The sequence below is a fragment of the Kryptolebias marmoratus genome, linkage group LG15 (genome assembly GCF_001649575.2).
Source record: "Kryptolebias marmoratus isolate JLee-2015 linkage group LG15, ASM164957v2, whole genome shotgun sequence".
NCBI lineage: Eukaryota > Metazoa > Chordata > Actinopteri > Cyprinodontiformes > Rivulidae > Kryptolebias > Kryptolebias marmoratus.
The window spans coordinates 11,628,855-11,642,401 of record NC_051444.1 but is presented as its reverse complement, the minus strand read 5'-3'; the positions used below and the strand labels follow the sequence as shown (position 1 = coordinate 11,642,401).

General features: G+C 42.0%; 1 protein-coding gene across 1 annotated transcript in view; it reads right to left on the bottom strand.

Moving 5' to 3' along the window:
• Positions 1–692: 692 nt before the first annotated feature.
• Positions 693–13,547, bottom strand: part of urb2 (URB2 ribosome biogenesis homolog) — a 13,858-nt gene continuing 1,003 nt past the window's right edge. Inside the window, exons 3-12 of the mRNA XM_017418805.2 lie at positions 12,961–13,137; positions 11,679–12,781; positions 11,458–11,596; positions 8,916–11,373; positions 8,484–8,644; positions 7,870–7,980; positions 7,462–7,704; positions 5,220–5,316; positions 4,256–4,389; positions 693–1,867 (exon numbers count right to left, since the gene is read on the bottom strand). Of these exons, the coding sequence (XP_017274294.1) occupies positions 1,670–1,867; positions 4,256–4,389; positions 5,220–5,316; positions 7,462–7,704; positions 7,870–7,980; positions 8,484–8,644; positions 8,916–11,373; positions 11,458–11,596; positions 11,679–12,781; positions 12,961–13,137 (4,821 nt within the window). The 3' untranslated portion in view covers positions 693–1,669. The remainder of the gene's footprint in view (positions 1,868–4,255; positions 4,390–5,219; positions 5,317–7,461; positions 7,705–7,869; positions 7,981–8,483; positions 8,645–8,915; positions 11,374–11,457; positions 11,597–11,678; positions 12,782–12,960; positions 13,138–13,547) is intronic.

Here is a 13,547-nt window from a genome sequence, read left to right as displayed (position 1 = left end):
CTAATAAAATTATTTTTACAAACAGGTCTCACACTATCATACATGATGGCTCATAAACACAGTAAAATAAGTCAATCTTTCAGCAACTCACTACCTCAAGCTAAATGCTGTACATAATTACAACAGTGCAGTTTCCACTCTGGTCAAGAGAATCAAGTATTCTTGAAGAAAAAATCTTGAAGTAGGTCACACGAGTATTAAACCAGTTTGTAAACTGCACAAACATTAACGATACTGCCTTCAATAAACTGCAGCTAAAGCTGAGATCTCTACATGGACACAAAAGTTACAAATACTAATTTACACTTGTTTAAATCATAGTTAAATGTCATTCTCATTAATGATGTCTGACCCATTAAAGTAAAAACACACAGTTGATACAGTTTAGCAGAGGTCGGACTAAAGGGCAGCGTTGACGAAATTGTGAAGTGTCTGTACGTATGTATTTCATTATTAAGGAATTAGTTTTTAAAACGGGGCACTTCTCAAGGTGCCTTTTTTTTTGCCTTTGTTTTGCCTCTTCAGTTTAGGCACTTTGTCTTTATTTTGTCTTCTTTGTTTCAAGAAGACAAAGTTAACCTGTTTCACCTGTGCAGAAAATAATGCTACAGAAGATCCAATCTAACGTGTCAATATGAGAGACGGGTCAGCGTTCACCGCCCCGGTGTGTTGCTGCAGGAAACACAACAAGATGGAGGTTCGTCACAGCGTTAAAGCTGTATTTATGGTAACAGAGTCGTGGATTTTCTCAATGTAGAGATCTGCAAACAGATTTAATATGCGGTCCTGTAAGGGGAGGAGGACCAGTTCAAAATAAATTCTGCCGCATTAAAACAGAATAATATTTGCAGCACATGCTGCCAAAATCACCATTTAGCATAGTGAGGTCAGGACCCCACATCGATACAAAGAAAAATCCAACAATTTGATTTAAGCAGCAGCTGCAGCAAGAAGTAAAAACTCCTCCTCCTCCTTCTTATTGGGAGAAAAATATCAGAAATGTCAGCAGAATAAACCAAAACATCCTGCCAGAGTTCTGAAAATATATATTTACCTGCCTGGAATAACAAAATGACCAAAGCAGCAACGGGAGACTAAACCCACAACAGAAATGAGGCTGATTCTCTAATTAAACAAAAACACTAAAAACTGTTAATATATCCGGAAAAAACTGATCCTAACTGCTTAAAAAGCTGAAGGTGCATCAGCTTCACCATGTTAATAAACCTGAATATATAAAAACAATTATTGCTCAAAGAAGACAAAAAAACAGGAAACATAAGAAAAAGAACATTTATAAAACAAATATGACAATAGATTAAATAAAATGGTACGCTGTACACATCCTTACAAATTTCAACAATAATAACACCTTTTTTGAACTAAAAACCATCACAACATGTTGATTAAAAGCTGCTTCACTTAACGGTCTTTTATGAACTGTTCCTACATTGACTCCATCACAGTGTGGCGTCTCGGTCCCATCAGAAAAAGGTTAACAGCGTCAGACTCCCACTGAGTGTTTTGGGGGGAATGCAGTGATGCTTCAGTGAGCTTTCACCGATCCAACTGCGTTTATGATTCGCGGACGTCACGTTAGCCCCAAGCTGTGTATGTGCATGTCACAAATAAAAAAAAATAAAAGCCTTAACAAGTTTGTTTAGTCAGATCAGACGGTGTACTTGTCCTCTCCTTGTCTCTGTGGTTTGTGGTAGTGGGTGTAGCTGTTGTACAACTCGTTGAACACCTCTCTGACCCCTGTGTTCAGCCCAGCCTTCAGAAACTTGATATCGTGCTCCATGCACAGGTCTAGTATGCAATAGATGCCCTCAGTCAGATGCAGTTTGATGTGAGGTCGCAGAGTAACCTAGAGAGGCAGGAAAAAAAAAAAAGAGGAGGGAACTGATCAAATCGTGAAAAGAGAGCCGGAGACAATGAGACAAGAGAGGAATGTTAAACTCTGTGATTGCAGCACAGATAAAATTGAGGTCAGACAATGTTTCTCTGCTCCATAAATCATAACTCTGCTTCACGAGATGAAATTCCATCAACGCGCTCGAAATTACTGGGCTGGAAGGATCCTTCATTGTAATTTTTTTAAGCACATTCTTAGTTTCAGCATTTCCCAAATGCACTTCATCAAGATAATCTCTTTAGAGTAAGATAAAACTGAGCTGTTTTTGACTGGATCTGGTCAAAATAAAACTTGCCACAGTTCAAAAACCCACCAGAAACAGGAGCTTAGCTTAGGCACACACAAATGGTCTAAAAACCTGGATTTGAACTGAACTGCAGGAGGCCAATTAAAAGGAATACATTTTTATTCTTGCTCATATTTTAAGTCATTTTGTATTCACTCCGCTCTTTTAATAATTCAGGAAAATTTATAGAGATTACATTTATTCTATAAACCCGAACTAAAAGATCTACGTTGTTTTTTTTCCCCCCTTCACACTATATTTAAGGGATGAAGCTTTTGTGATCCAGAAACTCGAGCTGAAAGCTGTTCTTTTTTCCTGAGTTCAGAATGACAAAGCAGAGCAGCATGTTCAGGCAGAAAGAAATCCAACACTTCACTGAGCGAGGCTTTTCTTCCTGCAGCATTAAATAAATATATAATAGTCAAAGAACAAGCACTGCGCTCAGTGAACCCTGAGAAACTAGTCAGGAGGACATTCGATAGTGTCCAAGCATTCATGTCTGTAATATTAGACTGGTACAGGTATACAGATGATAAGCACCATGACCTGATACAGTCCACAGACATTTGTCATCCGTCAGGACAAAATGAGTTTGTGTCAGCTGCTCAGAGCAGGTGACCGTCCCTGTTGGATGATTAAGATAAAATTACATGCTTCGCGTTACAAAAAGGTAACGACGTGCTTTAAGTTGGTTTTTAAAAAGGTTAGAGATTTCTTATCATCTGTCAAGAAAGCAGATTACAGACCTGGGTCCTGGATCATGCTCATCATAAATGTTATGTGCACGTTATGAAGGAGTCTGTCATTTTGTGCCCTGCTGTACTATGAAACCTATGGCTAAAATTCAGAATTAGCAAGTTTTTAATTACAAAAAGTGTGCTTTTTTTCTGATCATCGAAGCTTCCAGCGCTCACAACACAAAATAACAACATCAAGAAAAAAACGAATTAATAAATAAATGAATATGATAATATATAAATACGTGACGAGGTAGGTGATCAGAGTCCATGTGATAATTGTTCTGATGCTTGTTAACAAGCTGTATGATAAATGGTTCACACTTAAATAGAGCCATCTTAAGTGGTTCTCCCTCCTACATCCATAAGCTCACGAAGGGGGAAGGACTCCATGGTTGAAGATCAAACCTTAAATCTTCCAATCTTCCAGCCTTCCACTGAGCTGCACCCACCGCCAATCATCCCACGTCTGGTAACATTTTTTGAACTCCAAAGCATCATCATACTCCAAATCAGTTTTGTTTTGAGCATCTGATTAATTTCAGTATTGTTCTTGTTAGAGTCTAACTCAACAAGCTCAACAACCTGTTCACATGAGCTGTAACTACACCAACATGTTTTCACTGCCGCTCTACTTCCGTCTGCTGCAGAGGGACTTCGCCACGACACAAATTACCCCTTAGTTGCAAAGAGCAACATCCATTTTGAAAAGAAAAATCTATTCAAAGCACTATATCCTTTCTGAATTATTGAATGATTGAAGCAAAGTTTAAAGTCTTCCAAACCTCCCTCCATCTGTGTGTTTGCACTTTTAAGTCATTTTCTTAATGTGTGACTCTGCTGGAAAATGCTGATTCAGCCTGGCGTCACGTTAACCACAGTCTGGCAGCAAACAAGAGCAGTGCTTTTCTGCTAGACGTGACTCACTGGACTGAAGGAACATCCAGCCTTAAGCTGCACCCCTGCACACAGAGTTACCGTAATCCTGCAAGTGTCCACAGAGATTCGTGGACATCTGCAATTTGGCCAAAGGAAACATTTCCCATTGCTGCCGAGCGTCAGCGACCCTGTCATTCAGTTCAGTGGTTTTGAGACAAACTGTGGCAGATCAAACGCTCAGCCGAGCTCCAGCTGCCTGTGACAATGTGTGTTTCACTCACACACACTCACAGCTGAAGGACAGGACAGACTGGTTTCATGAGCAGGAGTGTTTTACGATGGCACTGGACTTCTTTGTCGCCAATTCACAAAACCGTCAGGATATTTTCTGAACCAAATGTTGCTGTAAGACAGAGAGGACAGTCATTTTGTTTGTACCTTCTGCAGCTCTGTGACGTACTGAGCCACCATGAAGACTGGCAGCGAAGTGAAGCTCTCGGCATTAGCAGCAATGTGAGAGTACATCCTCTCTACCTGTTTTGAGCACTGCAAATACACGTCATTCTCCACGCCTTCAGAAAACACAAAAAAGGTTATTTCACCTACTTGTTTGTGGAAAATATAGTTTGCCTGTTTAACTATTACAACTAAGACTCCACACTTTACTTTCCCTTAATGTGTTTTACTGACTTTTTAAATAAAATGGCTTGACAAAAACTGAGTTTACAGTCAATATGAAGACATAAAAAATAAAAAAAACACTGCTACAAGATGCTCTTAAAGCACTTGAACTAGTGTAGAAATTTCTGCAACGTGTCAGTTTGAAGTAGATTTAAACAAAACTGAGTCTAAATTGAGAACCTAGTTGGTAAGTTTCATTTCTTTTGCGTACAGCAGTGGAGTCCAACACTGGTCCCGGTAGGCCACCATCCTGCATGTTTTAGGCATTTCTCTGCTTTGACATACTTGACTTGAATTACTGAGTGATTCTGCAGAAACCTGAAGACCTGCTGAAGAGCAGGGAAACATCTAAAACGTGCAGGATAGTGGCTCTATAGGACCAGGATTAGACACTACTGACCTACAGTGTTTGTCTTTTGCTATGTGACCTTTTCCAGTTCATACTATAAGATTTATGATGGCACCACCAGTGCTGTCTGATAGAATTAGACAGATTTTAAGCATGAAACCACACCAAACCACAGGCTAGATGTGGACTGAACAACAAGTATACAGCGAAGAATTCACCATAAAGCTCTTTTGCTTTAGATGAAATATTTCCTTTCGTCAGGCTTTAAAAGACAATCTAATTTCCTGCTACTTGTGCAGCTTGCAGATTCAAACAATTCTCAGAAAAGCAACCAAGTAAGTTTACATTAAAATAGTCCATTATGTTGTTTACCTGTGTCAGTGTCCCCTCTCTGCCGACCCTCCTGGATGATAGATGCCACCAAACGATAGAAGACATTTAAGAAGGATGGAGCTGCCTTTGGTAACACCTGCAGACACACATTAGAAGAACGCGGTCTTACAAACATTCAGTAAACAGAACCCTGTATGTGTGGAAATCTGGGTTTCCTTCTTGATTAAAAACTATTGCAGTCTGACAAAACTCCTAAACTACAGAATACTGGCTGGTAGAAAAACCAACAAACAGTGTTTAAAGGTTGATGTTCTAATTCGTTCTTATTATTGATTTCCAGATGAGTTTATGGTACAGCAGACTCACTTATCTCTTGACTTCTGCTTGTATAAATCAATAATGATAATGCCATAGTGTGAGTAACTGTGTCTAAGTTTAAAAGAAACTACAGAGAAAATTATAATACTTTATAATTAGGAAAAAGAATTTCATGTAGCAACATTTTTACATTTGGAAATAGGAGTTTTGAAATATCTGCTACACAAGTCTCAGTGCTCCGTGAAGAGCAGCCATCAGTGGAGAGCACACAAAATAACTGAGGTAAAAGTTTATCTGCACAGCTTCCTCCTGATTCTGCTGCAGGCCTTTTCCAGACAGATTGAGATAAAGAGACTTAATAAAGACGAGGATGGGGCTGATGTCACCAGCTCAGGTTAGAGCTCGGCAATGGCTTAAATCAACTTAAACTCACTTCGTGCCAGCCTCCTCTGCCTGCCTGCCCACCTCCAGCCTCTCCTGTTCTCCTCCTCTCTGGCTTTTTGTCCTATCACACCTCAGATGCAGATCACACCCCCTTATTTTCCATTTTGCCCCGAGACTTCCTCTGTGTTCCCCATTCCAATCAAATTTTACCTTTTGGCTCATCATTTTCAGCTTCCTTCCTCATTTCTGCATCGCTCATGACTTATTCCCTTCTCATCCATCATAAATGTACTCGTTTCTTTGCTGCCTCGGCGTTCCAATCAGTTTTATTTTTACCTTCCTCTTCCTTCCCTGCTGGTCTCCTTTGTTGGTGCGTTTTGTCCTCACAAACATCTGAAATCATTTAACTGGTTCTGGCCTGTTTAATTTACAGCAGCTGCTTCAGTTCAATTCTACTCCGTTGTTACCATTTGAAAAACAGTTTATAGAGTTTAAAAAAAAAAAAAGATATCCAGATTGACGTAATACAGGTCTATATCTAAAGAAAAATACTGCTCCAAACCGAGTGGATGAGACACAAACTCCAGTATGAGTTAAAAGTGTCGATGTTATGAGGTTTTTATGCAGCTGCAATTCAATTATGGTCAGCTACAATATTCTATGGTTGAAAGTGACATTCTTCTGGGAAATCTCCTGAGGTCTCGGCGGCAGCACATACCACACTTTCATCATTTGAATTCAGACCAGAAGCTTGGACCAACGACGACTTTCAGTAAATAAGAGCGAAGGGATGGTTTAGAAAAAGGAAAACAAAAGAAACAGGCTTTAAGTGTAATCATGAATCTAAATTTAACAAAAAAAAAAAACTGCATTGAAAACAAACACCTACGCTTTTTTATCTGACCAGATGTTGTCACTAGAAATGACTCAATGCTGACTCAAACTCAGAACCTTTAAAGAACTGCTATGATTTTCCACAGAAAGATGAGACATTACATTATTTAAAAACGTGTTTCTGTAAGCATAGTTCTGTAAACTGATGCACTGACTGTAAACTCAGGGTTGCAGGCTGAGTTAACCTGCTGGAGTGCAGCGAAAATTTGCAAATGTGTTCAAAACAACAATAACTCAAAGTGCCTCACGTCACTTAAACTCTGTGAAACGGGACAAAAGGAGGAATCCTCTGTGGTATCTGTTGATCCAGCTGTATGTATGACAAAGATAAACTCTGGGATTTTAGATTATTATTCTTTCTCAGCAGCTCATCCATTAATTCAACCATGACCGGCGTTTGGATTTAGTCTGATCAATCCAACAAGGTTTTATAGATAACAGCTGACGTTAAACATTAAAGTTTATCACCTGATGCAATGGCTGTTTGATCATCTTGTTTTAATCTCGTCTTGAATAGAAAAATATTCAGCTACTTTAATCCTTTTAGTTACTCCAGCTGCAAATATTTGTAGTTGACAGACTTGATAAGATTTTAGCAATAATAAGAACATTCCTTTTTTTGGCACACATTTCACCGTTTAATTCCTGAACTCCTCCAAGCACACGGTTGTTTGTGTGGTGGTACCTGAGGGTGGCACTGGATGATGGCAAACAGCGCCTCGTGAACAGCCATGAACACAGAGTGGTAGACAGGTGGGCTCAGGTGGGTGAGAGGCAGCGAATGGAGCGCTCCGAGAATCAATATCACAGGATGAGGGTTGGTGATGAGCCCCTCCCCCTGACGCAACAACGATGTCACTGACGTCACCATGGGAACGGTGAAAGGGAGGGTGAGAGAGTCATCCTGACTGGACGATCTAACCAAGAACTGTAACATGGAAAGATAACGTGTTAAAATGGCTGTCACCTTTATTGGTGCACACATACATTGCTTTAAGGCCAAAGACAATACAATCAGTAATGCTACTAATTTCCACATTCTGCCTTCTCGTCCTACTAAGCTGCCTGAACTCTGAGCGTGAGGTTTTCTCACCACCATAGCAGAAATGATCTGAGGCGCGATGAGCCACAGCACTTTGGAGCAGGTCTCGGGTAACTGACAAGTGGACAGCAGCTTCACAGTAATCACAGCAGACAGCACTTCCTGCAAAAAAAGAGTTCAAGGACTAAGTGTTCAACACAAGTATAAGAAGTCTCGTATTTGCCATGCTCAAGTACAAATTTGTTTAAATTTAAATAAACTTGCAAAACTAAATGTGCTCATGCACAATTGTAGATTGGATCATTTTGTTCAAGTATCAATGCAAACATCTTAAGGTCAGAGATCTTTAAGTACATTACTTTACATCAGCTGGGAAGCTTGTTTCCGCACAAGAATCAATGATGTTTTATCTGAATAACATCACACTGAAATGTGTACCAAACTACTTTTGTTCCAATACATCAAGAAACGGACTTCACTAAACCTCTGAAAATCTGATGTCATATTACCAGCAGCAGATCCTTAAATATAAACTCAAGATGTCAAAATTATAACCAGGTACTTGAGTAATTGGAATTTGTTACTTTTTTTTAACCACAGGGATAAAATTGAACTTATTAATGAAACAATTTGTGTTTATAAGTCAGACGTGAGCTTGTCCGCACCTTCCAGTTTCCTGCCCTCAGCTTGCTAACGTCCAGCCCTTCTGCGATCATCAGCAGAAGAATGTTGAACTGATCGGTCGTTCTTTTCTCCACCAGGTGGCGCAACAGCTCCTGCACCGCTGGCTCAAGTTTCTCAACATCATTGGGTGACAACCAAGGCGCTGACGGAAAAGATAAAATATTTCTCATCAGATTAATTATATGACAAAGGCTACATATTTTAAGCTTTGGCCACTGGACACAAATATGTATAAATAAAGGTGAAAAAGAAAAAAAATGTGACTAAAATAAAATTGAACCAATACATTTAAGACAATAATGCAAGACTTAATACTAATTCTATAGAAATTATACCAAAACATAAAGGCACAACAAGTGTATTTACTGTGGCAAATACACATTAAAAGGATCCTCAAATGTAAGGCCATATACCTTTCAGAAGTCCGTGCACAGTCTGCAGAATCTGAACATACAGCTCCTCCATCTCCTCTCCTTGCTCCTCTTCCGCTCTTGACACCTCCAGGGTTTTGTAAAACGCAGACAGGAAATGGAGCGAGGAAAGCAGAAAGTCCATGGGCCTTGGAGCAGAGCTTATTTCTCTGAGAATCTGCTGACGGACTGTCTGATAAAGGGTTATATGGGGGAGCTGTTTGCTCTTGGTTTCCACCGACAACAAGGCCAACTCGCAGTTCAGCATGACCGTAACGACTTTGACAACAAAGGCCTGACTGAGGATGCTGGCTGGCTGGATGGCTGCGTCACAGGAACCCTGACACTTTAGGACCGACTCAACAGCTGGTCCGAGCAAAGAAGTTGTTCTAGACAGCATTTGGATTAAAGTTTGATCCATGGGTTTGCTTCTTCCCAAGTTAGAAAACATCGCCTGGGAGAATGAAGCCAGAGAGGCCACCAGGAGATAAGCAGACGACACAGAAGCTCCTGAACTGGATAACACGCTTGCTATTTTCTTACTGGTTAAAAAGGAAGCAAACTGGTCTAGGTTGAGTTTGACGCTGCTGTTTCTGATTATAATCAACTGGACCAAAGATTTTACGAAGCCCTGAGCTGCTTTGACAACATCGAGCCAATCTGTGAATGCGTCTTGAAGCTTTGTGCGCTTGCTATGCCAGAGAAGAGACGACAGAATGGTCTGCAGTAGAGTGCCACCATGTATGAGCTTCAAAACACTTGTAAAGCTAGTGCCTTCGAGGAGAAAGGTCAGAGCCGCGAACAGCTTCCCTAAAAACAGAGGCTCAGCTTCAGTTTCAGGAGGCTCGACGATGCCCGGGTCCCGCTGTCTGGATGTGGAGGTAAATGTGTAAAGGAGAAGGAGGAAAACAGAGGAAAGATCCTCAGAGCTCATTCCATCTGGATGGAGGTTTGTTAAGATTTGAAGCAGGTTTACCAACTCACTGATTTGTGTGTCTGTCAGCAGAACGTGCACTTTTTCAGTTTTAGAAGAAGTTAAAATATCCTCAATTATCGCCTCTTTTGTCACCGGTGAGAAAAAAGGCCGACTAAGGTCGCTCTGTGAAGAAAGTGCTGCAGTTTCTTTCTCATGAATGGTCAGAAACTTTGGACAACCTCTGGGTTTGAAGCCTGCTTTGAGCACACCGATAATCCTTTGTGAGAGGGACTGAACGGTGGTGGAGAACACCGAAGCAAACTCTGAAAAAACTGAGCTCAGGGTGAGCTGTGAAGATATGACGGAGGAAGTCAGACTGCTGGGCGGATGATGCTTGGATCTTTCACTCTGTCCGTTTAACAATGAACCGACAAGCGTGTGTGCTATGTGGTGAACATCTTCTCCACTCAGGTGGGGAGCAATCAGAGACAAGTTTGATATGACAAGATACCAGTGTGCTACAGGATAAGTGCTGGCATTTACACTACTGATCTGGCCATCCCAAACCGGCTCTCCGCCCGATCTCACCTCCAGCTCGGACTTGGCTACAATAAACTGAACTGCTCTCTTCAGCAGCGCTGCGGTGCTGCTTTCATTGACTAAAGCGCTATCCAACAAAACCTTTTTCATCTGCTGTAAAGTGAGGTGTTTGAGCAGCAAACAGCTCGTGGGACTGAAGGAGGGAGATGGACGGAGGTGTGAAGGGAAGACTGAACCCAAAACAAGATTCTCAATCTGGACCAGGAGTACAGACCTGGAGGGAGCTTCAGTCTCATCCTCAGCTCCGGTCAGGAACGAGTCAACAGATGTGTATTTGCTGCAGTGGATATGGAAGAGTGTGTCCACTTCCACCCAGGTGTATCTGAGCAGGAGGACGGCCTCTTGCGTCTTCTGTTCCCAGATCGTTTCTGTTTTTAACTTGGAAACTTTCTCAGACTTTCTGGCATCCAGATTCTTTTTGCCTTTCTTTGGAATTTTTTGACCTGAGCTTAAACTTGGTTTTAAAGATGTTTTGTCTGCCATCAACATATGGAATAACTCTTTGATCGTTTGTTGCATCTCCTCCATAAAGCTTTTGCTCTGCCTCACTAAGGGAAGAGGAGAGGAGTTATCTAAAGTCTTCAGACTAAATAAGACAACGTGAAGCAGCTGGCTGAGACAAAAGAGTTTCAGGGATGCATCGTCTCTCTCTTGGTCCCTGTGAGCTCCATCAGTCTCCATAACGTCTGCCTCTCTTTGCTCTTTAACCAAAACAGGTAGAATACATGTCCTGATGCTCTTCAACACTGACGAGCAGATCTCTAGAACCTGAGAGGGTGGTGTGTCCAGAAGACAAGTCCTGAGGGATGTGGAAATGCTCTCAGAGAGCAGAAAAGGTGGACAATCACCCTGAGCTGGCTGACAGATCACAGACAGGAGGACAGAGAAGAGACGAGACAGCTGGCGGAGCTTAGTGTAGGTCTGGATAAGGCTGCAGACCATGATCTGTTGGGAAACAACCAAGGTTTACCAATGACTCTTTACTACATTTAATTTGTGATTGGTTTTTGTAATTACCCAAATACAAACCTGTCTGGCCCGTTGCACTTGTGCTTCCAGGTCTTGAGCATTTACCCAAGCTTTGGACAACAGCTCAACCAGGTCTGGTTCAAGAATCAGATGATTGAGGCTCAAAAGGACCTTTAAACACCGGTACCAGGCTGGTATGCTGAAAGTCAACACATTTTTCACTGTCAGACAAAATTGCTTTAAACAAAAAAAATAAACAAAACTACATCAACAAAACTTACCTTGTCTGGGCTTCGTTAAGGAGCATTTGGGCCAAGGCTCTGTAACAACTGAGCTGGACTTCTTCGTGTCGTATCCTGTCTGCAGCTACATTATAAATATCTGCTGACAGAACCTGACTTAACAGGGACTCTACAGCCTGCAGAGCTAGGCTCCAGCTCTCTGGGCCACAGGCTGAGGCTGGAGGACACTTCTGCACAGAGGAAGCAGAGCCCTGTTGCTCGAGGTGAACATCTAAAGCTGGGAGCAGTCTGACCAGGAAGTAAAAACATAGCATTCTCTGCTCCTCCTCGCTTTCTCCTCTTCCTTTTCCGTAGCTTTCCAGAAAGAACTTGAACAGCAGAGACAGTGTGTCGGACTTTAAGGAGTAAAGAAGAGACTGCTCACAGTAATCCTGAGCATTCAGTTTGCAAAGTAAAACACTGACCGGCTTCAAAGCCCCTTTTGAGCCCCCAGGACCGTGTTTCCCAGATCTCTCTTTAGATGGAAAAAGTTCTGCCTTGTATGAAGCCAGAAGCTCAGACGGGAAGAGAGCCATGTGAAGGATGGAGTCGATCTTGAGGCGGATGTCTCTGCGCTGCTGCTGGCGGAGGTGCAGATGTGAGTGAGACGCTGTGAAGTCCTGGGAGGTCAGTAGGTACCTGAGCAGCACTAATGGCTGAACGAGCTGGTTGGTGACTAGAGTAAAGACTCTGTTCAGGTTGGCTTGCTGTCGCTGCACTGATAAATAACAGGTCAGCACCTGAAGCAACGCTTCAAATAAATCTGCTGACTGGTGGTTTTTCTTTGACTTGGAGGAGAAGTTTTCGTCAAGCACCAGCTCATCTGGTAGATTCTCAGGTTCAGTCTGCAGATGCTCCATAATCATTTCATCTTGACATGTGTCAGGTTCAGTCCTTTGACGAGTCACGGGTCGGGGCTTCTGTATCTCATGGCTGGCCAACAAGCAGAACTTGGCCAGCAGATTGATCACCAGCTCATACTTTGTGGTGAAAACAGATGAAAGCACAGGAGAAGAGAGGATGCCGAGCAACACACTCATTATGGTGGATACACACACCGGTGGGCGACCATGTGCACACTCCTGCAGTTGGTCAAGCAACAGCTGAAGGAAAAAAACATCAGTAAAACTTTCATATTACAGTGTACACTGACACTTACTCTTATTGTTTTCATTTATGGTGTGTCCTGATAATAAATGCTATAACCAGAGAATTAATTCAATACATATAACACTATAACACTATATAACAAATGCGTTGTTTTTTTACATCTGTGATGTACCTGTGCCATGTTGAGCCTCAGAGTGATGGCCTTTCCCTGCTTGAGGAAAGAATGTAGCTTCCGGCTGTGAAGCACGTCATCCAAATAGCACCACAGACCTTCCAACACGTCCTGCGAGAACTCCACCTTCTTACTGTGCCAACCTGTGAGGGCATGAGTGCACCAGTCCAACAACACCTGCCAACAGAACGACCCACAGAGCCTTGAACAACAAAACAAAGACAATCCTCAACCTTTGAGCTTGCTCTAAACCCTCAGGTCGCCAAATTGAGGAATGTGGTCCAGGTCTCAACAGTCTTTACTTTAAACCACTAAGTGCTTTTCTCGCATTTATGGCAGCCCACTTTTAAGCAGCTGAGCTTCTGAAAGTCTTAGTGAAGCAGCTGATGTACAACAACACAGTTAGTTTTCCGTCTCTGTGCAAACACACAGGGAGAAGCCAGCCCGTGGAGAGGTAGAAGCACACAGTGAGTAAACTATACTTTCAATGCCTGAAGAAACTATCTGTATCTAAACAGAACAAAACAGATAGACTTTTCTTAATCACTCCTTCCATGGTGCAGTGGTCCTGGGGGGGGGGGGGGGGG